This window comes from Pantherophis guttatus, chromosome 3 (assembly GCF_059756535.1).
Source record: "Pantherophis guttatus breed Tessera chromosome 3, ASM5975653v1, whole genome shotgun sequence".
NCBI classification, from domain to species: domain Eukaryota; kingdom Metazoa; phylum Chordata; class Lepidosauria; order Squamata; family Colubridae; genus Pantherophis; species Pantherophis guttatus.
This window is the reverse complement of record NC_142065.1, coordinates 174229616-174250774: the sequence shown is the minus strand read 5'-3', so window position 1 is coordinate 174250774 and position 21159 is coordinate 174229616. Positions and strand designations below refer to the sequence as shown.

The following is a 21159-nucleotide window of genomic DNA, read 5'->3' as shown; positions in this document are numbered from 1 at the left end:
AGAGATGCTGAAAAATTTGAATGGAAAATCCATTAAACTGATACATATTTCAGAATGAAGAACTGGAGACATACAAGCATGCATACCGAGGCACAAACAAATCATTTTCTATAAAAAATATATATATTTAAGACTGTATAGAAACTTTCTTGTAGTCATTAATGTTTTTAGTGTGGGAAAAGGAGAGGATAGTTTATTTTAAAAGAGCACTATCAGGAATGGATTCAGACAGGAAATAAATATATTTGAGTTAAACAAAGTGAATATATAATTGATATGGACAAAATATTCCTACAATTACATTGCATTTCAAGAATTTATTCCTGTAACTGTTGCTACTTAATATGACACTGCAGTATAAGCTGCTTAATTTTATGCCATTAAAGTGCACATAAGTCTTAGCAAGAATAAATAAATATTTACTTTTTTCATACTTATTATGGTTATATATGCTTTAAAGCAATATACATACATAATGTATGCACACATAAAAATAAAACAGCCACAGATCGATGTGGCTGAGCTGCATGATCTAAGATTAGATAAAGTACCTTAAATATGATATAATTTGGGAACATTCTTCCTTGAGCAGCCACCATTTAATTCATTTAAATTCATTTAAAGCCAAGAGTAACAAAGATTTTACAGGACAGCAGATATTTTGGCAAGGTTTTGCCACCATGGGCACGTGAAACATTAAGGCCAAGGATATTTAAAATATAGACTTCAAATACATAACAGATTTTCTGTATGTGCACATGAAAACAATTAGAAGTAAACTGCCCCTGATTTTGCTTCTTGAAAGCAAATCAAGAGTCATGTTGATTTCAGGCAGAAATAAAGCTTCAAATTGTACAGTATATCATTAGTATTAGGTATATATTTATCTCAGGTATCCAAGGCACTTTACATTTCTATATCAGTTGCTGAAAACATGAATTCAATTTGTGGTCTTCCCATAAGACTAATATACTGTATATGGGCTGTAAAATTCCACATGACCATTAAATGCAGCAAAGAGAAAAATATAACTATGACTGCCATCTAATGATCATCAGGATGTTTGTAGTCTAGCTGTTGTCTTACAGATAACTGCTGAAGCAGAGCATTTAGGTCTTGACACAAAAGTACTCATATGTTCAGATCTCAATGAAGTCAAGAAAGTCTTTCCATTCATAGACTTATCTTTCTAACAAAGAATAATCAACCAGCCAAGCTTTGTTTTCAAAGACTGTGTGATGACAGAGCGGTGCTGCTGACCTGCCAAAAGAGGGCAATGTACATCAGATTGCAGATCTTATTTTAGAAGCCTGCTGCCACAGTTGAATATTTATGTAATTTGTGTATCATGTAGAGTTTTACCATCTGCAATACTGGTTCGTATATATCTGTGAATGCACATCTGTACTTTAGATGTTTTGTATTTTGATACCTATTTACAATTTTGTATTCAAAGCCTGAAATGCATGAAGCCCAAGTAAGAGATAATCTACTGTGGCTGAAGTTTAAAATACATGGCAAAAGTGAAAAATATCTGAAAGTCACTCAATAGTGTTTTAAGGAAGAATTGAAAATGAGAATGCCACATGGGATTTAATTTGAGCTGACAATTTTTTTCCTCATTATCAGTCAGCTGTTTTAAAGTTCAGTTTGACAATTGCTGCAGGGTTGAGGGACAGGTGAGAATAGTTTTTAAGGAATCTGAGGCTGAAGGGACTTTGTTCCTTAATTTGCCTGCTCCTCATCTTTTCCAAACATCAAAGAGTTGGAAAAGTCAGCTCCTGGGACTAGTCAACTTCAGCTAGTCCTGGAAAGCTCCTTCAGCCAGAAGGACCATCAATTATCAGCTTTGCTTTTCTCTTATCTTAGTTGTCCCAATCAGATATAATGTCAACATTGTGAACTAGTTATTATAATTTAAAAAAATAATGAACTGAACAAACCTGTAACATAGGAAGATATAATCTGAATTTGTGATAGGATCCTGGACTACAATTTTCTCCAGAAACCAACCATTTCCTAGGTAAGAATATAAATATTCTATGCTTAATAGTGAAATCAAGTCAAGTATGTTTTAATATCACTGCAATCTCATGATAGCTCTGTGCTGACTCATTCTCAATTGCAAGCTTACATACTTGATAAAAGAGCATCACACAAACTTTAGCCATTTTTTGTATTACATTTAAATAATGTATACAGTGCTGCAATATTCACTTGCTTGCTTATTTGTTTATTGCATTTCTTATCTCTAATTCAAGACAGCTGTGACCCCAGAACAATTTGCAATATAAAGTGCATACCTGTTTAGGATGATAAATGGAAACTGATCCATACAAATGTAGATTGTTTAGGGAAAGTTCTAAACTCTTGTGTGTCAAGGACATATAATTTATAGTTGTGATTGGCTTGTTAGCAAAATCAGGGTAACCTGACAGTAGAAATCTGGACTTTAGTATCACAGGTTATGTAATATCTCCAGCTAAAGCCTGCCCTTGAAGATAGTTCACATGCTCAAAAAAGTGTAGAATATTAAAGTTCATTTTCTAATTATAAAAGATCAGAGCAATTTCATGCCTATTTTTCTTGAAGGAAGTTCAGAAACAAATAGGTTTTGCTGGGAAATGGTAGATATTAACTTACATGGTCCTAGAATGTTTGGGCTTAATACTATTTCTAATTATCTCCAGAAATGTATCAGCCCACTTTTTAAGATTTTGTGAAGCATTGGAAAACATGCTCAGGTATTTGGCTATGTGAGCCACACTATCTGTCCCAATGCTCTTACTATCCATTTTTCTGAAGGAACACACAGCTTTCTAAATACTGTAGTTATGTTAATTATCTAAGATGCAGTTTTACCCTTCCTTGGGTTTATGCTTATAGCATTGAATGCAGAATACTGTGCATTCAATGCACAGTATTCTGCTGCCTACAATTGTATACCTACATTTTACTTTTGAAAACCAGTTTATTATTCTTATACAAATATAATGTGTAAAATAAAAAATCAATAATTTCTAATACTTAAGAATCAATGTTAAAGAAATTTAAAAATGGAATAGTTTGAATAAACTGCATTGAAAACTGAAATTATTTACAAATAAATACCAATATAATTATTGAAAAGACTTTCTATATGGAGTCTGAAAAAAAATCATCTACAAAATGTGCATATAATGTGTAAAAGTTAAACAATGTTTATTTTTTACAGGTATCAGAAGCAGTGCTGGGGAAGGATGCCCAGATTTCCCATAATAATTTGCTCTCCATAAATAGGTGCTGCTTTTTCTTCAAAAATCTTTATTCCTAAACTCCCAATAGTTCTATGAAAAAAACATATCATATTCTATGTCATTGAAGTATATAAACATTTTAAAATTTCTGACCTGAGCCAAGTCCATTGTGTCCTATAACAATTTTATATAAATGTCCAAGATGCACAGCTTCAAGTGAGAATGTATCAGTCTGCAATCAAGCAAATAACAGACATTTAATTTTAAGAATTCGTGTTTGTCTTCTCTCATTCTCTTTCAAGTAACCCACATATGTAAATGTGAAACATAAACCCTAAACAAGTTTCCATTTATATTAAAAGAGCAATGGAAAAAATACTTTTAATCAATTACTGTTAAATGCACAAGTTAAGAAAATCATTAAGACATTTTACTCCAATTAATTGAATTAAACTATGGTAAATCATTTTTAAAGCCACAAACACACACTAAAATTGTTTATAATTTTCTTTAAATTTAGTTTCTACAAGGTTATATTGCCTCAGGATAACTAAAGGAGAGAAGATAGCATGGTCACAAAATTGCTACATTAAAGCTAAATTGACTTAGCAGTGCTGGAAGTACTTATTTTTCACGCTAAAAATTTAAGGTTTTCCCCACAAATAACTGTTCTGTACATCTGCTGTAAGTTTTATATGTAAATAGATGTTTAGCAGTTTTATGCTGTAAAATACCAAAGGGAGTCATATCTCTTTGACTAAAAGATGAGGAAGAGGAATAATCATATTTAATCCACCTTCCTTCCTAAAATATATAGGAGTGTGGGCATGTATAATTCTATAATTCTATGAAGTTATTTTTAATAAATTTTGTTTGTGATGCAGATCTATACAAATTAATAGCCGTTGCTGAATTATAAAAAGTGTTATATTTACATGAACTCATTTTATTTACATTGCACATTTATAATGGTACTCAACTCAAACAATGTGACTTTGGACAGTGTAGAAGAGAACACTGACAAAAAGGTAACTTATGTTGTTCAAATACCCCAATATATAAAATGATGAGCCAAATGGAAAAATTAGAAAACAAAAATGGGATTCAATTTAACTGGGCGTAAATGTCTAGGGGGAAAAAGACAAAAAATACATTTTGGGCACAATGGCTCAGCAGTTAAAGATGCTAAGCTTGTCAGCTAGAGAGTGACAACCCAGGTTTGAGATCTGAGCTCCATGCAATGGGATGAGATCCTGTTACTTGCCCCAGCTCCTGTCCACCTAACACAAGGATGTCAAACTTTCCGTCGTCATGTTGTTGTCACATGACATATCATGACTTTTTCCCCCTTCGCTAAACTGGCGGTGGACATGGCCAGTGTGTGACGCATACAGCCCACAGCCCACAAGTTTGACACCCCTGACCTAGCAGTTTGAAAGCATGCAAATGCAAGTAGATAAATAGGTACCATTTCATTGGGAAGGTAACAGTGTTCCATGAGCTTCAACATACAGTATAGCCATGCTGGCCACATGGGCATGGAAATGTCTTCAGACAATGCTGGTTCCCTTGGCCAAGAAACAGAGATGAGCACCATGCCCTAGAGTTGGATGTGACTGACAGGGAAATCTTTACCTTTTTTATCTACATTTTAGGTAAAAAAAGGACTTTCATATATAGTATACCTATTTGGCAGTTTGTTCTATGGGAAGAGGGCATTTACTTTAATTCACTCACTTGTCCTTTCATGTGTTTTTGAGACTTCATAGACCTATGCAGCTGTCGGCACCCTGTGTCACCTTTTTCTCCATTGATTGCTATGTAAACATCAGCTTCTGTCCCAGCATTCCAGAGATCACCAGTTACTACATGCACCTTGTACGTTGCCACTGAAAATAAAAAAAGAAAGAAATTTACGTACATTATGTTCTGTGTACAATTATTTTATACTGCTGTCTCAACATGTATCAATATCATATTTATTCTTTGTATCTAGCTGACAATTTAAAGTACATGATTCTGGGTGGCTCACACTTAAAAACAATTAAAACATGGGTAAATTAAAATAAAACATGGAGTGGTTGGAGAACCATAACAAGTCCTCAATATACCCAAGAGATCAGTTCCATTTCACATATGGAACCCTAGGCTTAGGCACAGAACCAGGTCTTCAAATACTTATAAAAGGTCAGCAGTGTGTGGGCCAACCTAATTTTACGGGGATGATGTTCCAGAATGGAGTTTTCATGACAGAAAAGGCCTTTCTTTGAAGTCTTGTCAATACTCCTTGGATAAAGGAAAATGCAACCTGATGGCCTACCTATCTCTCCTACCACATCAGGGAAGGCAGACAGAAATAAATAAATCTGTTTGTCCCTGAAGTTGAAACCTGACAAAACAAATGATCTGGAGCTCTGTATTAAGCTGAAGACATAACTAATTTATTATTATTCTTCCTCAGTGGCCAACCCAACTGCTAATCACGTTTACACACTATTAAGAGTTTTTTCCACCATGAAATATATTTAATCCCCTCAAAGGTATTAAATTGACAGCCATCTCTATATATTGTGGAAGAAAAGTTCTTTAGGCTGTATAAATAGTTATTTATCAAGACTCTTCTATATTTGGTTACAATGGATTATCCCAATTTTTAGTAATTGATTCTCATATAGGTACTATTCCAGTTTTTTTCATCCTTTTGGCTATTCTTGTTCCTTATTTTCCATTGATACATTAATGGAATGTATCCATTCCATGAGGTACACTGATTATGAAGTGTACAGAATGCCAGATGTGATTTATATAAAAGATTTTATTTGTTGTTCCTTTCCTAATACTCCTCAACCTGGAACGAATATTTTTATCTGTAGGAACCTAGCTGTAGGAACCTATTCTATTCTAGTCTGTTCTAGATGATACTGCAGGCTGCTTGAAAACTTGTAGATAGTCTATGCATATAGAGGTCTCAATGTCTAGACATTGGTTGATGTGCTACGGTAGGCATTCACCATGGAATTTCAAAGTGTGGCAATATCTTAATTGTGGCACATTGCATTATTGCCTTTGAAAATTAATTCAGAAGCTTTAGTAATTGCAAAATTTATTATATATATCATGTGTGTGTGTGTGTATACGTATACGTATGCATATACGTATACGTATACGTACACACACAAACACACACACACACACACACACACACACAAAGTGTTTTTCTATTAGACACCTGGTCTACCCCAGCATGTGGGAGGGAGCAAACAGCATCCCTTTCGCCTGTCAGATCCAATTATATATATACATATAAGTTAAATTTATATTTAACAAATTCTTACACATAAATATCTTGAAATTACTCAATGAGCAGAATTCAGCAATCTTCTTATTTTGGAAGCTTACCTGGAAGAATGGGCTGCCCTTGATGCAAAACAGGAAGTTCCTGGCTGATTTCACCTTCATCTTGAGCCTGCGTCAGCCATTTTTCAACAGAAAAATCATATTTTTCCCCTGTAACGAGATTCTGCAATTGCAGCTGAAAGACAGACAATTGAATCTAGATTATTCTAAGATCCAAGATCCAGAAATGGAGTAGAGATTTTTGTTATCACATTCCATTTTTAGGACCAATTGCTGAGCTTCTGTTTTAAAAAAAGATTCATTTTTCATATTCATTTTACAGGCATGATATGACCTTTCCACGTGGAATGCAATTCAAAGGTTATATATATGAGTATGTTTGCATGTGTTTTTGCATGTATGCTTTCCTATAACTGTGCTTAGAATTCTAAGAATAGAACAGGATTTTGTATGTCCAAAGTGAACAAAATGCTTTTACTCCATGCCCTGTAATATTCAAGAGACCCTAAAGAAATTTCAAGCCTATTAATTACATTCTATAGCAATGAAAATTTTTCACTGAGAGACTATATGAACTTTACACTTAAAGCGTGATTAGGATGACATCCAAGTTATTTGTGTTTGGGTGTATGTATGTATGTATGTATGTATGTATGTATGTATATATGTGTTTGTGCATGTTCATAAAGATTTTTTTTCTCTGCCCAGCAGGGGAGGATAATTTATATGACTCTAATTGCCAACAAATGAAATAAGTTGATTATCCATGTTAAGGCCTGTCTCTGACCTACATGTTCAAACTAGAGTGCTTAAAAGACCAAATTGGGACAGAGCCTCCTGGAAAACATCTATTTGTGTGGTTGCTATGAGTTGACACTCATTTGGTGGAACATAAGCAAACAATCAATAATTTATTTATTTATTTATTTGTTTGTTTAAATTTCTATACCGCCCTTCTCCAATATAGGACTCAGGGCGGTGAACAGCCGAAAATAAAAACAAGACATACATACAAAACATACAAAATCTAAAAACTGATTAAAATAATTAAATCTTTTGGCCGTGATTAAAACAATTCCAATTTAAAATCAGTTTAAAATTTGACTCAAGCCAGCCCAGCTAGTTGAAATAAATGGGTTTTCAGGGCCCGACGAAAAATCCGGAGGTCTGTTATTGTACGTAACTCTGGGGGGAGGTTGTTCCAGAGGGTGGGCGCCACCACAGAGAAGGCTCTCCCCCTGGGGGTCGCCAGCCGACATTGTCTGGCGGACGGCACCCTGAGGAGGCCCACTCTGTGTGAGCGTACTGGCCGGTGGGAGGCTATTGGTGGCAGAAGGCGGTCTCGTAAGTACCCCGGCCCTAAGCCATGGAGCGCTTTAAAGGTGGTCACCAACACCTTGAAGCGCACCCGGAAGACCACCGGGAGCCAGTGCAGCTCGCGCAGGAGAGGTATCACATGGGAGCGCCTCGTCGCCCCCATAATCCCCCGCGCGGCTGAGTTCTGGACCAGCTGGAGCCTCCAGGTGCACCCCAGGGGGAGCCCCATGTAGAGAGCGTTACAGTAGTCCAGGCGGGAAATGACGAGTGCCTGAGTGACTGTGCGTAGGGAGTCCCGATCTAGAAAGGGGCGCAACTGGCATATCAGGCGAACCTGATAGAAAGCCCCCCTGGCCACGGCCATCAAATGATCTTCCAAAGACAGCCGTGCATCCAGGAGGACGCCCAAGTTACGAGCCCTCTCCGTGGGGGCGAGTGATTTCCCCCCCAATAGCCAGCGATGGCATCAGCTGGCTATATCGGGACGCCGGAAGCCACAGCCACTCAGTCTTGGAGGGGTTGAGTCGGAGCCTGTTTCTCCCCATCCAGGCCCGCACGGCCTCCAGGCAATGGGACATCACTTCAAGGGCATCATTGGGGTGGCCTGGGGTGGAGATGTACAGCTGGGTGTCATCAGCGTACTGATGGAACTCCACCCCGAAGCCACGGATGATCTCACCCAGCGGCTTTACATAAATGTTGAACAGAAGGGGCGAGTGGACCAACCCTTGTGGCACCCCACAAGCAAGGTGCCTCGGGGTCGACCGCTGCCCCCCTGTCAACACAGATTGCGACCGGTCAGAGAGGTAGGAGGAGAACCACCGCAGAATGGTGCCTCCCACCCCCAACCTCGCCAACCGGTGCAACATGATACCATGGTCGATGGTATCAAAAGCCGCTGAGAGGTCTAACAGGACCAGGATAGAGGAGCAGCCCCTATCCCGGGCCCTCCAGAGATCATCCACAATGCGACCAATGCTGTTTCCGTGCTGTGCCCAGGCCGGAAGCCGGACTGGAGCGGGTCTAGATAGACAGTTTCATCCAGGTACCGGGGAAGCTGTTGCGCCACCACACTCTCAACAACCTTCGCAACGAAGCGAAGGTTGGAGACTGGACGATAGTTAGCTAAAACAGCCGGATCCAGAGAGGGCTTCTTGAGGAGGGGCCTCACAACCGCTTCTTTCAAAGCGGCCGGCAGGACCCCCTCACTCAAAGAGGCGTTAACAATCTTCTGGAGCCAGCCTCGTGTCACCTCCCGGGAAGCCAGTACCAACCAGGAGGGACACGGGTCCAATAAACATGTGGTCGCGTTCAGCCGTCCCAGGACCCTGTCCATGTCCTCGGGAGCCACAGGATCGAACTCCCCCCAGATAACGCTCTCAAGACCTGCCTCAGTCATCCCGTCCGGACATACCCAGTCAGAGGCCAGCCCTTCCCGAATCTGAGCGATTTTGTCATGCAGATACTGCACAAAATCCTCAGCTCGACCCTGCAAGGGGTCATCCCGCACCTCCAGATGGAGGAGGGAGCGGGTCACCCTAAACAGGGCAGCTGGGCGATTATCTGATGACGCGATAAGAGCGGCAAAATAGCTAGTTTTCGCCGCTTTTATCGCCACTAGGTAGGTCTTAATATGAGACCTCACCAGTGTTCGGTCAGATTCGGAACGGCTGGTCCTCCAACTACTCTCCAGGCGTCTTTTCCGGCGCTTCATCTCCCTAAGCTCCTCGGTGAACCAAGGAGCTAGGTGAGTTCGGTGCCGGGTCAGAGGCCGCAAAGGCACGACTCGGTCCAAGGCCCCGGCAGCCGCACTATCCCAGGCGGCCACCAGGTCCTCAGTCGAGTCATGAGCCAGAATCTCAGGAAATGGCCCAAGCTCCATCTGGAACCTATCAGGGTCCATCAGGCGCCTGGGGCGGAACCACCTGGTCGGTCCCGCCTCCCTGCGGTGGGGGGCAGCAGTTAGAAAGTCTAGTTGAAGGAGCGAGTGGTCAGTCCATGACAAGGGTTCGATGGCTATATCCCCTATATCAAGGCCACTCAACCACTGACCAGAGACAAAAACTAAGTCCAGAGTGTGTCCCCCTGTGTGAGTGGGGTCATGAATTAACTGAGTAAGGTCCATGGCCGTCATGGAAGCCATGAACTCTCGAGCCACCTCAGACGTTTCACCGATAGATGGCAGGTTGAAATCCCCCATGATGACAAGTCTGGGGGTGTCCACCGCCACCTCGGCTATAACGTTAAGCAGCTCGGGCAGGGCCGTTGCCACGTGGCAGGGAGCCAGGTACATGACCAACAAGCCCATCTGTACTCCACGACCCCACTTCACAAAGAGGGACTCACATCCGGCTATCTGTGGAACAGTGGTCTCCCTTGGATCCAGACCTTCCTTTATAATAACCGCCACCCCCCCCGCCCCTACCCTGAGCCCTCGGCTGATGAAATGCACGGAAGCCTGGTGGGCATATATCCACGAGGGGGACTCCCCCCTCCTGGCCCAACCTTATTCAGTGTTACTGATATCATTCACTGTCTCCCATCATTTATCCTCTTCTTGAAAATATATGGCAAACATTTCTTTCAAATAGCTGACCATTCCTTAAATTTTCATTATTTCAACCACAAAATCAGAAAGCAACATACTATATCCTAGCATTCTGGTCATATAGCACATAGTATGTTCATGACTGATATTTTGGGTGATATTTTCATTTTTCTAAGCTTTTCAAATCTAACAAGTGTTTTATAGTATATGCAGTTCAGTGGTGGGTTGCCCCCGGTTCGCACCGGTTCTATAGAAATGGTAGTAAGGCTCCGACCACTGACCCCAACATCATCAAAACGCTTCTGCACATGTGCGCGGCCCCGTTGCAAACCGGTAGTAAAGATAAGTAGAACCCACCCCCTGATGCAGTTCATTTATCAGTAGAATGGCATATAGACCTAACTAAATAAATAGTATTTATTTATGTCACCTCTTTGCAGTGCCAGGCAGGGGTTTCTCCAGAATTATTATGTCCTATTCGTATTTTGTATAGATCTCCCAAATCTTCTGTGTGAATCTGTTCGCATAATATAGCAAACCAAATAGTAGATCATATATCTTTTTGAAAACAAGTATGCTACTATAACTTATTTAATTATATAAGGTTTATAATACTCTTCCAATCAAAACACTTTTAGGGAAATTCCAGAGGAAAAACCTCTACATTTTCAAATGAAACTATGACGTTACTTTGAATTTTACTTCATACTAAAGTAAACCTAGATAATCATGTATTTCTTCCCAACATGTTGCCCTCAAAATTATGTGGATCTTAATGATCATAAACTTCAGACATTGTGAAGATTGAAATATAATGCAATCAAACAGAAACTCTAAGACCATAATTGAGGAACAGAGTATTAACTAGAATAAATTCAAAGATTTACAATGATCATTTTAGAGGCCAGAATTATTTCAGCATATGAAGATTACTGATTAATTTCTTTTATTATAGCGATTATTGTTCAGTTTAATCTACATTTTTCAGGAACTATGATTTATTAAACTCAAAATTACACAATTACATTTGTGTAGTCATAAATGATACTGTGTTGACAAAGCACGAAATAAACTCATAGCGTTATGAGCTGCCAGCAGCTGTATTTCAATTTGCATCTTTTTTGTCCCATACATTTGAATAGACAAAAGGCAGGCAGCCAATGGAATTCCAGAAACATTCCATTTCTGATTCCTCCTTTCTTCTAAAAGTTCTGACACCTCCCCATCTGATCTACTTGTCCCTTAACAACAAACAGCAATATCTACCAATAAATAGGCTAAAGCTGTATTACTATCTTTACTAGATTTATATTCAGGAAGGGGCAATGGCAGATACAGAACTGTGTACTGGTGTGTTAGTAGTCAAAATTTCCTTCAGCTTCAAAAAGAAAAAAGAAGAAGAAGAGAAAAAACATCTAAAATAGATGTTCAAGCATACTTAACTTTAGATAAGTAGTCTTATTTTTGAAAAAAAAAATATTAGGCATTATGATATACTTTCAATTACTGTTGTATATAAAATGTAATTTTATACATTTTTTGTAAAATAAAACTATTTACGTAAAATAAAAGTTTGAAATGGCTTCTGCTCCTTCCGTCTTTGCAACCGGTGCAAAGATTGATATCAAGCCGTATTTTTTACCATGTGAGAATTAGCTCTCACAAAAACAAGCAAAACCAAGTCATTTGAACGAGTCCTACCAATTTGTTTATATATTCTTCTCAAGTAATTACCAAGCTAAGGATCAAAGAGGAAAAACAGTGACAGAAATTGTATTCATTGTACCTGTTGTTGAGCTGTGTCACAAACTGAAGCAGTTACATCATTATGAGCTGTGGTAGCACAGTGATTAGAATTCAGTGTTGCAGGCTGACTTTGCTCACTGCCAGGAGTTTGATCCTAACCGACTCAAGGTTGACTCAGCCATCCATTCTTCCAAGTTCGGTAAAATGAGAACCCAGATTGTTGGGGACAATATGCTGACTCTGTAAACTGCTTAGAAAGGGCTGTAAAGCACTGTGAAGCAGTATATAAGTCTAAGAGCTTCAGTGGTGCAGCAGACTAAAGTGCTGTTAAGTGCTAACACTTAGCTGCCAGTTGCCTGCAATTAGTGCAAGTTCGAATTTCACCAGGCTCATGGTTGACTCAGCCTTCCATCCTTTCGAGGTAGGTAAATTGAGGATTGTGGGGGCAATATGCCAACTTTGTATAGAACACCGCTTAGGGGGCCCCCAAAAGCCCTAATAAGCAGGTATATACAAAAAAGGAATGCAGGCTATTGCTATAATGCATTGTAAGCCACCCTAAGTCTACGGAGAAGGGTGGCATATAAATTGGACCAATAAATAAATAAATAAATAAATAAGTGCTGTTGCTATTATTGCAATTAATATAATTTAAATAAAATTACTTGGCTCAAGTCTTGTGGTAGTTGAAAACAAAAAATGACAGAATGATACGAAGTGATACTGTTTCCCACACATAGTCACATATTACTAATATTAAACAAATAAGAATTTTTAATTAAATGGCATCATTCCAAATTCTTGTTATAATAAATACCTTACCATGAAAGTATCTGTGCTTCCTCTTTCAAATACTTTTTTATCTTCCCCATATAGAAAGACAGCTCCTGAATTGCCTTGCTCTCCATATAAAGTAATATAAACTTGCGAACTGGTTCCTGAAGATGGCTGGTCACTGGTAAAAATTACTACCTTCCATTTCATAGCTACAGAAACATAAAACGTTATTTAAGACTATGTTGCCATTGGGAATATCTCCATCCCTGTGAGATCAGCTCTTCCCTAAATCAGTTGTTAGACACTTGAATTTCAAATTACTTATGTTTCTTTAAAGTTCTACTACACATCTAGGCACATCTTGGTTTATAGCAGCTGGTTTATTATTGGCTGTTTTATTCAATGGTGTGTATTGAAGATTGCTTTTATTTTATTTAATATACTTTTATTTGGTATACTTTTAGGGAATGAAAAACTGTTTAAAACACACAATTATAACAATATTTAATAAAAGTGAAATTAATATACAGTTTGTAAAAATAATGTACATAAAAATTTACTTCCTGGACTTTGTGGATTCCTTATCTAAATTATATTTAGAACAACAGTAAGAGTGATAATATTAATATTAATCTCTTAATACAGTGTAGCATTTACAATAATAAAATTAAGGGCAGTGTCATTTAAAAACATAATTCAATATCTCCTTCAATAACTAGGAAGTAAGATTAAACAATGTAAAGTGTGTCTCTAAAGCATATATAACAAGACAATTCCAAATATTTATCAATACCTGCTGAAAATATACACCAAATAACCCTTAGAAGTTTATACAGATAGAGTAATTTTCAGTTCAAGCTATATAAACGCAGAATAGATGGAGTCTAAGTTCACTGTCTTTTTACTCAGCATTCAGGTATTGCATAGAATATCAATATGTTCTAAATATATGTTTAAAAGTAAACAAAATTTACAAGATCTTTTCTTTGTTCTCCTCCTTTTTCCCCATTTGGAGAAGGAATCTGACCAATTAAACCAGATTTTCTTACACAAATCTCTTTTACCATAAACCTGACTGAAATTTAAAACAGTCATCTTTATTTGGGGCCCATCTTCTTATCTTCTCTCTTAATTATTCAGGAAAGAAGTCTGTCATAGGCAGTTTATATTGGTTCATTCTTCCGATACTTGTGCCTCAATAATGACTTGCATTACTATTGATAACAGCAACAAATTGGCATAGAATTGTTTTTTAATAAAGACTTTTCTTCATTGTTAAAATGCAGTGTTATGCTCATTTGTTAATCCAACAGAGCAGTATTAAAGAAAGAAAAAGAAAAAAAAACTGGTTTCAAAACTTCAATCTAGATATCAAAGATAAAGAAATATTTTGTTCCTTCCAAGTAGTTTGTACTTCTTTTGGTTCTCTGAAGGTGGAAATAATTGTTTCCTTGGGCAATTTAACTGGTACCACTTAGTTAATATGTCTTAATAAAACGAATCCTGAAAAATATAAATACTGTGTACAGCTGACATGCAGGTTTTACTAAGCAGTTCTAAACTTTTGCTATCCTAATAAATAAGAAATTTGCTTCTGCTTATTTTTTTTTTAAGAATTAGCAGCTTCCCCTAATTGTTCTCATAACTGTACTTTGCAATATCATACAGAAAATGGCCTTTCACATCTGGGCTGCAAAAAAGGGAAATGCTGCAAAAAAATGGACATTCACTAGATGGCAGCAAAAGGATGCAGAAAAGTAAATACCCTTGATTTTTGCAACCCAGATTTTGTAGCCTTAACCACACATTAATCATCCCTTGCTAGTTTTCCTCTGTAATATAAGAATTGTCTCTATAAGACTCAGAAAAATATAAGTTAAACAGCATCCAAATTTCTCATGTTCAATCTCATGTCAGATTGCCTTATTATTTCTCTTTCTCTTTTTTTAGTCAATAATTCCCATTCTTCCAGGAGAATAACAAGTGGCTCCAAAACTTCCCTCTGCGTATTCAGTTATCATAGTCAGCAAGTGATGTAATTGTTAAGGTTCTGTGTTCTGACCAGGGTGACCCAAATTCAAATCCATTCCATAAAGTTCATCAAGTAACTTTGTTCATCAAGTACCTTTGCACTAGGTCAGACTAATCTATCCCCATACACATACACTAGTTTGATATTGTAAAGATAAACAGTGGGGGAGGGAATTGAATTCCTCAAAGGAAAGGGACATCATAATCCATATGTATTAAAACTGTAGGACAGAACATACTCAATGCATTGCTAAGTAAGTTTGATTTGTACCTGTACAGTGTTATAGGTAAACCTTTTACTATACATATCAGTAGAGTAACACTGTATCTAGTTCACTAAACTATCTTAATATTAGAGTCAAAAATGGTGAAAAGAAATTTCTATTAATGACCCCAAGAAGAATGTGAGTGGTCAGATTGTTCTGCATATTACCAGAGTATTTGCTATGGGGATATCTGCCATGGTACACCAGACCTCAACTCAATTACAATTTTTATATGATTAAACCAAATCCATGCTGAGAACAAGATCAGACATCTGATTCATGTTTACTATTGTACCCTAATATCTCATCTGGACCCTAGTTCTGGTCTAGTAAATATAGATTTGCACATATAAAGTCAGCTACATGGTTAGCCTCTAAGGATATATTTTATTATCTCTTTTCCATAAACTGAGAATAGTAATGATTTACATCTTGCAAAAGCAGGTGCTGAAAAAATAAATTAAGACAACTTTGATTTACAAAAATCATTCCTAAAATCAGCTACCTGTAATGTCACCAAGCCTGGCATTGGCCTTCAGTTTAGATTGTTCACCTCACAAGCAAATTAGGACTCAAATTAATCAGAAATTCTTTATTTTACTTTATTCAGTTATATCACAACTTCATAATAGTAATTCAGTTTATTGTTCAGTTTATTGTTTATTATGCAGGACACTACAGTAAGTTTAATGATATTCCAATTCCAATTCAAAATATTTATAACAATCAAAAACCAGTACAATTAAAAATACTCAAAGAGCATATAATTGAAAGTTTAGAATAAAATAATAACAAATAAAATCTATGTTAAAATCATAATTTGGCAGGCTATCTATCAGTTGCATGTCAGCAAGAACACAACCTAAGCTATAATATGACATTAATCCTTAAATTGTGAAAGCCTATAGTTATTAGGTACTAAAATACAACAGGGTGATAATATCAAAAGATTTGGTGCATTAATTGTATAAAATAGTTATAATGGATTATTCATCAAGTTCCAGTGAATCTTTAGTGCTGTTGTGCAGAATCTAGTTATCTGTGCTGTGAATATAAAGTTTGTCTTTAAGCAACCACTGAAGATAAACAGTACAGGAATGGCCAGGATGCCTATTAATTATAGGAAAATAAATTTTGCTCAAATGCCTCTATAAAAAGAGCAGTGAAGAAGAACGTGTCCAGAAGATTCCATGTTTTCAGAATCACAGGGACAGAATCTTTCAACCAATGATATTCCTTTATATTTGCTGTCCAAGACGGCAAGCTTAATGATAAACGTTGTTTTAACAGAATGTACATTTTTATTTACACAAAAACAAAAGCTACCATTGGCTCATCAGGAAATATGAACCAGAAATAATTGCTACTCAACTTAGACTTTAGATAGGATTAATAAGGCAGAGGGATATGAAAATTATTATCTGACTATCTCTCTGTATCTCTCTATGCATCCATCCATACAAATTTAGACACTACAGTAGCCAAATTCTTAAGGACACTGGGCAGTTTAAAAATAAAAACCAACATATGGAGAAACAAGTAAAAAGAACTTTAGCTGACTGGAAAAATAATATACCAAGTCAGCAAAACAAACATGACAATGCTTTGCCTCCCTCAACCATCCCAAGGTCTAGGAGAAAATCAGGCTTACAACAATTATCCAACTATCATGGAGATGGAAGCTGTGCAAATCTCTAAGAGGGCAGACGCTGCCACACTTTCTGGATCCTACAAGATGACACTGTTAAATGGATGAAATCCCTAGCAAATGCACTCTGTTTAATTGTACTGAACAGACAGAAGCAATTGAAGCTGGGATGGTCCCTCAGATAGCCTATCTGAGTTGCCTTGGTTGAATGCATATAAATAGTTTCAGTTACATGATTCTGCAATCTGTGTTGGTTTAGATTGTTTTGATTTTTTTTTAAGAATCACACTCTATATTTGCTAATGTTTACTATATGGAGATTTATTGTAATATAAAAGTAGAATTCTGAATAGTAATCGGTAAGCAGTTATTCACTATTATATGCATGAATGCATTTTATCTGATGTATTTAACATGATGCAATTCTCCTGGTGAAGTAGCTTCAATCACTAGGAACAGTTCTTTCTTCCTGATCCAGCTTCTTCTCATCTTCAAATCTGTTCCAGACAACTGAGAAACTTTTGGACCAGATCTTGAAGATGACCAGAAGTGGGGCTATTGAGAGAAAGTTTCAGCAGGTCTATTGTTTTTTCAGCACTGTATTTCAAGAACATATACAATTTATTGAATAGAAGTATAATGTTCCATACACAAATGTCCAAATTATTTCATTGGTATTTATAATGTATTATTTTTATTTTATTTCATTAGATTCATTAGATTTTTATACCCACAGGACTCAGGGCGGTGAACAGCCAAGAATAAAAACATCGCATACAAAACTTAAAAAAATTTTAAAGAAAGAATTAAACAAATTTTGGCCCAATAATTTAAAACACCCCAACTAAAATCAAATTAACAATTAAAAATATCTAAGGGGGGAGGTTTAAGCCAGCCCAGCTTGATGAAATAAAAAAGTTTTAAGGGCTCGGCGAAAAGCACAGAGATCTGGGATCCTACGTATCTCCGGGGGCAGGTCGTTCCAGAGGACAGGTGCTGCCACAGATAAGGCCCTCCCCCTGGGGGTCACCAGCCATCATTGTCTGGTCGACGGCACCCTGAGGAGTCCCTCTCTGTGGGAGCGTACTGGCCAGTGGGAGGCTATCGGTGGCAGAAGGCGGTCCCGTAAGTACCGAGGCCCTAAGCCATGGAGTGCTTTAAAGATGGTAACCAACACCTTGAAGTGCAGTCGGAAGACCACCGGGAGCCAATGCAGCTTGCGCAGCAGGGGTGTCTCATGGGAGCGCCCCATCACTCCCATAATTCCCTGCGCGGCAGCATTCTGCACCAGCTGGAGCCTCCGGGTGTTCCTCAAGGGGAGCCCCATGTAGAGAGCATTATAGTAGTCCAGGCGGAAGGTGACGAGTGCGAGAGTGACTGTGCGTAAGGAGTCCCGATCCAGAAAGGGATGCAACTGGTGAATCAGGTGAACCTGATAAAAAGTCCCCCTGGCCATGGCCGTCATATGCTCTTCTAAAGACAGCCGTGCGTCCAGGGGGATACCCAAGTTGCGAGCCCTCTCCGTGGGGCCCAGTAACTCACCCCCAATAGCCAGCGATGGCACCAGCTGGCTATATCGGGACGCCGGCAGCCATAGCCACTTGGTCTTGGAAGGGTTGAGTCAGATCCTGTTTCTCCCCATCCAGACCCACACGGCCTCCAGCCATGGGACATCACTTCAAGGGCATCATTGGGATGGCCTGGGGTGGAGATGTACAGCTGAGTATCATTAGCGTACTGATGGAACTCCACCCCAAAACCATGGATGATCTCACCCAGCAGCTTCACATAAATGTTGAACAGGAGGGGTGAGAGGACTGACCCCTGTGGCACCCCACAAATAAGGCGCCTTGGGGTCGACCTCTGCCCCCCTGCCAACACCGACTGTGAACGGTCAGAGAGATAGGAGGAGAACCACCGTTAAACGGAGCCCCCCCACTCCCAACCCCTCCAACCGGCGCAGCATGATACCATGGTTGATGGTATCAAAAGCTGCTGAGAGGTCTAACAGGACTAGGATAGAGGAACAAACCCTATCCCGAGCCCTCCAGAGATCATCCACCAATGCGACCAATGCCGTTTCCATGCTGTGCCCAGGCCTGAAGTCAGACTGGAGTGGATCTAGATAGACAGCTTCATCCAGGTACTGCAGAAGCTGTCGCGCCACCACACTCTCAACAACCTTCGCCACAAAGCGAAGGTTGGAGACTGGATGGTAGTTAGCCAAAACAGCCGGATCCAGAGAGAGCTTCTTGAAGAGGGGCCTCTTTCAAGGTGGAAGGCAAGACGCCCTCACTCAAAGAAGTGTTAATAATCCCTTGAAGCCAGCCTCGTGTAACCTCCTGGGAGGCAGCACAAACCAGGAGCGACACTGGTACAATAAACATGTGGTCGCGTTCAGCCATCCCAGAATCCTGTCCACGTCCTCGGGAGCCACTGGGTCAAACTCTTCCCAGATAACATTCTCAAGACCTGCCTCCATCATCCCTCCTGAACCTACCCAGTCAGAGACCAAGCCTTCCCAAATCTGAGTGATTTTATCGTGCAGATACTGTACAAGATCCTCAGCCCGATCCTGCAAGGGATCCTCCCGTACTCCCAGATGGAGAAGGGAGCGGGTCACCCTAAACAGGGTGGCTGGGCGATTATCTGCAGATGTGATAAGAGCGGAAAAATAATTACATTTTGCCGCTCTTATTGCCACTAGGTAGGTCTTAATGTGAGACCTCACCAGTATTCGGTCAGATTCGGAACGGCTGGTCCTCCAACCGCTCTCTAGGCGTCTTTTCTGGTGCTTCATCTCCCTCAGCTCCTCGGAAAACCAAGGAGCCAAGTAAACTCGGCGACGGGTCAGAGGCCGCAAAGGCACGACTTGGTCCAAAGCGCCAGCAGCCATCCTGTCCCAGGCGGCCACCAGCTCTTCAGCCGAGCCGTGAGTCAGAGTCAGACAATATTTATTGTCAAATATGTAGACAATAATATTTCTACATTTTCAGAATTTGCAAATAAAATGAGTACCAATTTGTAGCTTATTTTAGTTCTGTGTATGCAGGTATTCTTCCAACTTTAGAAATTTATTTATTTAAGAATGATTAGTAAGAATCATATATTTAATTTTAAAAAATAAGAATGGCATTTTTTCTGGCATAACCAAAACACTATGCATGCATGTTTTTGGTTGCTTATGCGAGGACTGAAGTTTGGGACCAAATATAGATTAGCTCCATGGTCCTGTTATTTGTCGGATCTTCTCATGGTGAAGGAGAGTCATGAATGGACTTCCCCTTCATTTGCCTGAGCTTTGATAGAAATTCAGAAATTCTTCTTTGCTAATTCTCCTGATCATTTAAAGAGTATTATTTATTCCAAGAAATATTAACTGACCCCATCCCATTCTTCCTTCATATTTCTTCAATGCTTAAAAGGAAACTTTGGAAAATACATAATATTGGGGATCGGCTATTCTTAAGATTCATATGAACAAAGGCTTAAGAATGTACATCTCATTCAATTTAGGAAGATGCCAAAAAATATAGGCAGTTCATGTCTGAAGAACAAAAATGGCTACTTCCATAAACATCAAAATATCAAAATATTTCAAGTGTTTCTGATCTTGAATATCATAACATAAACAGCTTACTACAAGAGAATATATGTCACTCAGGAATAAGCTGTGGAGTTCTTGGTACTGTGGTTGTAGACATTTCATTACCTAACTAAGTAACATCATCAGTATGAGTGAATGTGGGATTACTGCCTATTTCTGTCTGTCTGACTGTCTGTCTGTCTGTCTGTCTGTCGTTGAATCTGTCCATGTGTTGTGAGATTTAAGGAATTTTCATCATGCTTTCTGGCTACTAGTTGGTGTTTATGGATGTTAGTCTTCTGCCACATGCCTTTATAGTGACTTGCAGTCTTGCATTGGATATTGTAGAAGATACCTCTTTTTTCTTCTTGTGGGGTACTGGGTCTTTTGGTTTATTCAAGATGTTTTGGAGGATTTTGCTTGGTTTGTGTGCTACAATGATGCCAAGAGGTTTTTGCTTGTTTCTGGAATGTTTTTGATATATGGGAACATTGTCCTTTACCTAGGTTGCACTAGTTATGCTGTAGTGTTTTTTTAAATAAAGTTTTAATAAAGTTGCATGGGTAGAGAGAGAGAGAACTTAATAACTTCTTCCCCTTTAGTTTGAACTTCCACAAAATAAAAATGTAGTGTTTCATTAGGAAAAT

At 38.7% G+C, this 21159-nt stretch overlaps 1 protein-coding gene and 1 long non-coding RNA gene across 3 annotated transcripts in view; one reads left to right on the top strand and one right to left on the bottom strand.

The window, feature by feature from the left end:
• LOC117672798 (lipoxygenase homology domain-containing protein 1) overlaps window positions 1-21159 on the bottom strand; it is a 211799-nt gene that overhangs the window by 157639 nt on the left and 33001 nt on the right. For both annotated transcript variants that reach the window (XM_034429781.3, XM_034429782.3), the window contains exons 4-9: window positions 13027-13190; window positions 10889-10975; window positions 6636-6768; window positions 4974-5125; window positions 3390-3468; window positions 1944-2019 (exon numbers count right to left, since the gene is read on the bottom strand). In XM_034429781.3, coding sequence (XP_034285672.2) covers window positions 1944-2019; window positions 3390-3468; window positions 4974-5125; window positions 6636-6768; window positions 10889-10975; window positions 13027-13190 — 691 coding nt within the window. The remainder of the gene's footprint in view (window positions 1-1943; window positions 2020-3389; window positions 3469-4973; window positions 5126-6635; window positions 6769-10888; window positions 10976-13026; window positions 13191-21159) is intronic.
• The window catches only part of LOC117672799 (uncharacterized), a 37707-nt gene continuing 29634 nt past the window's right edge, over window positions 13087-21159 (top strand). The window contains exon 1 of the long non-coding RNA XR_004593374.2: window positions 13087-13162. This is a non-coding gene — a long non-coding RNA (uncharacterized LOC117672799). The remainder of the gene's footprint in view (window positions 13163-21159) is intronic.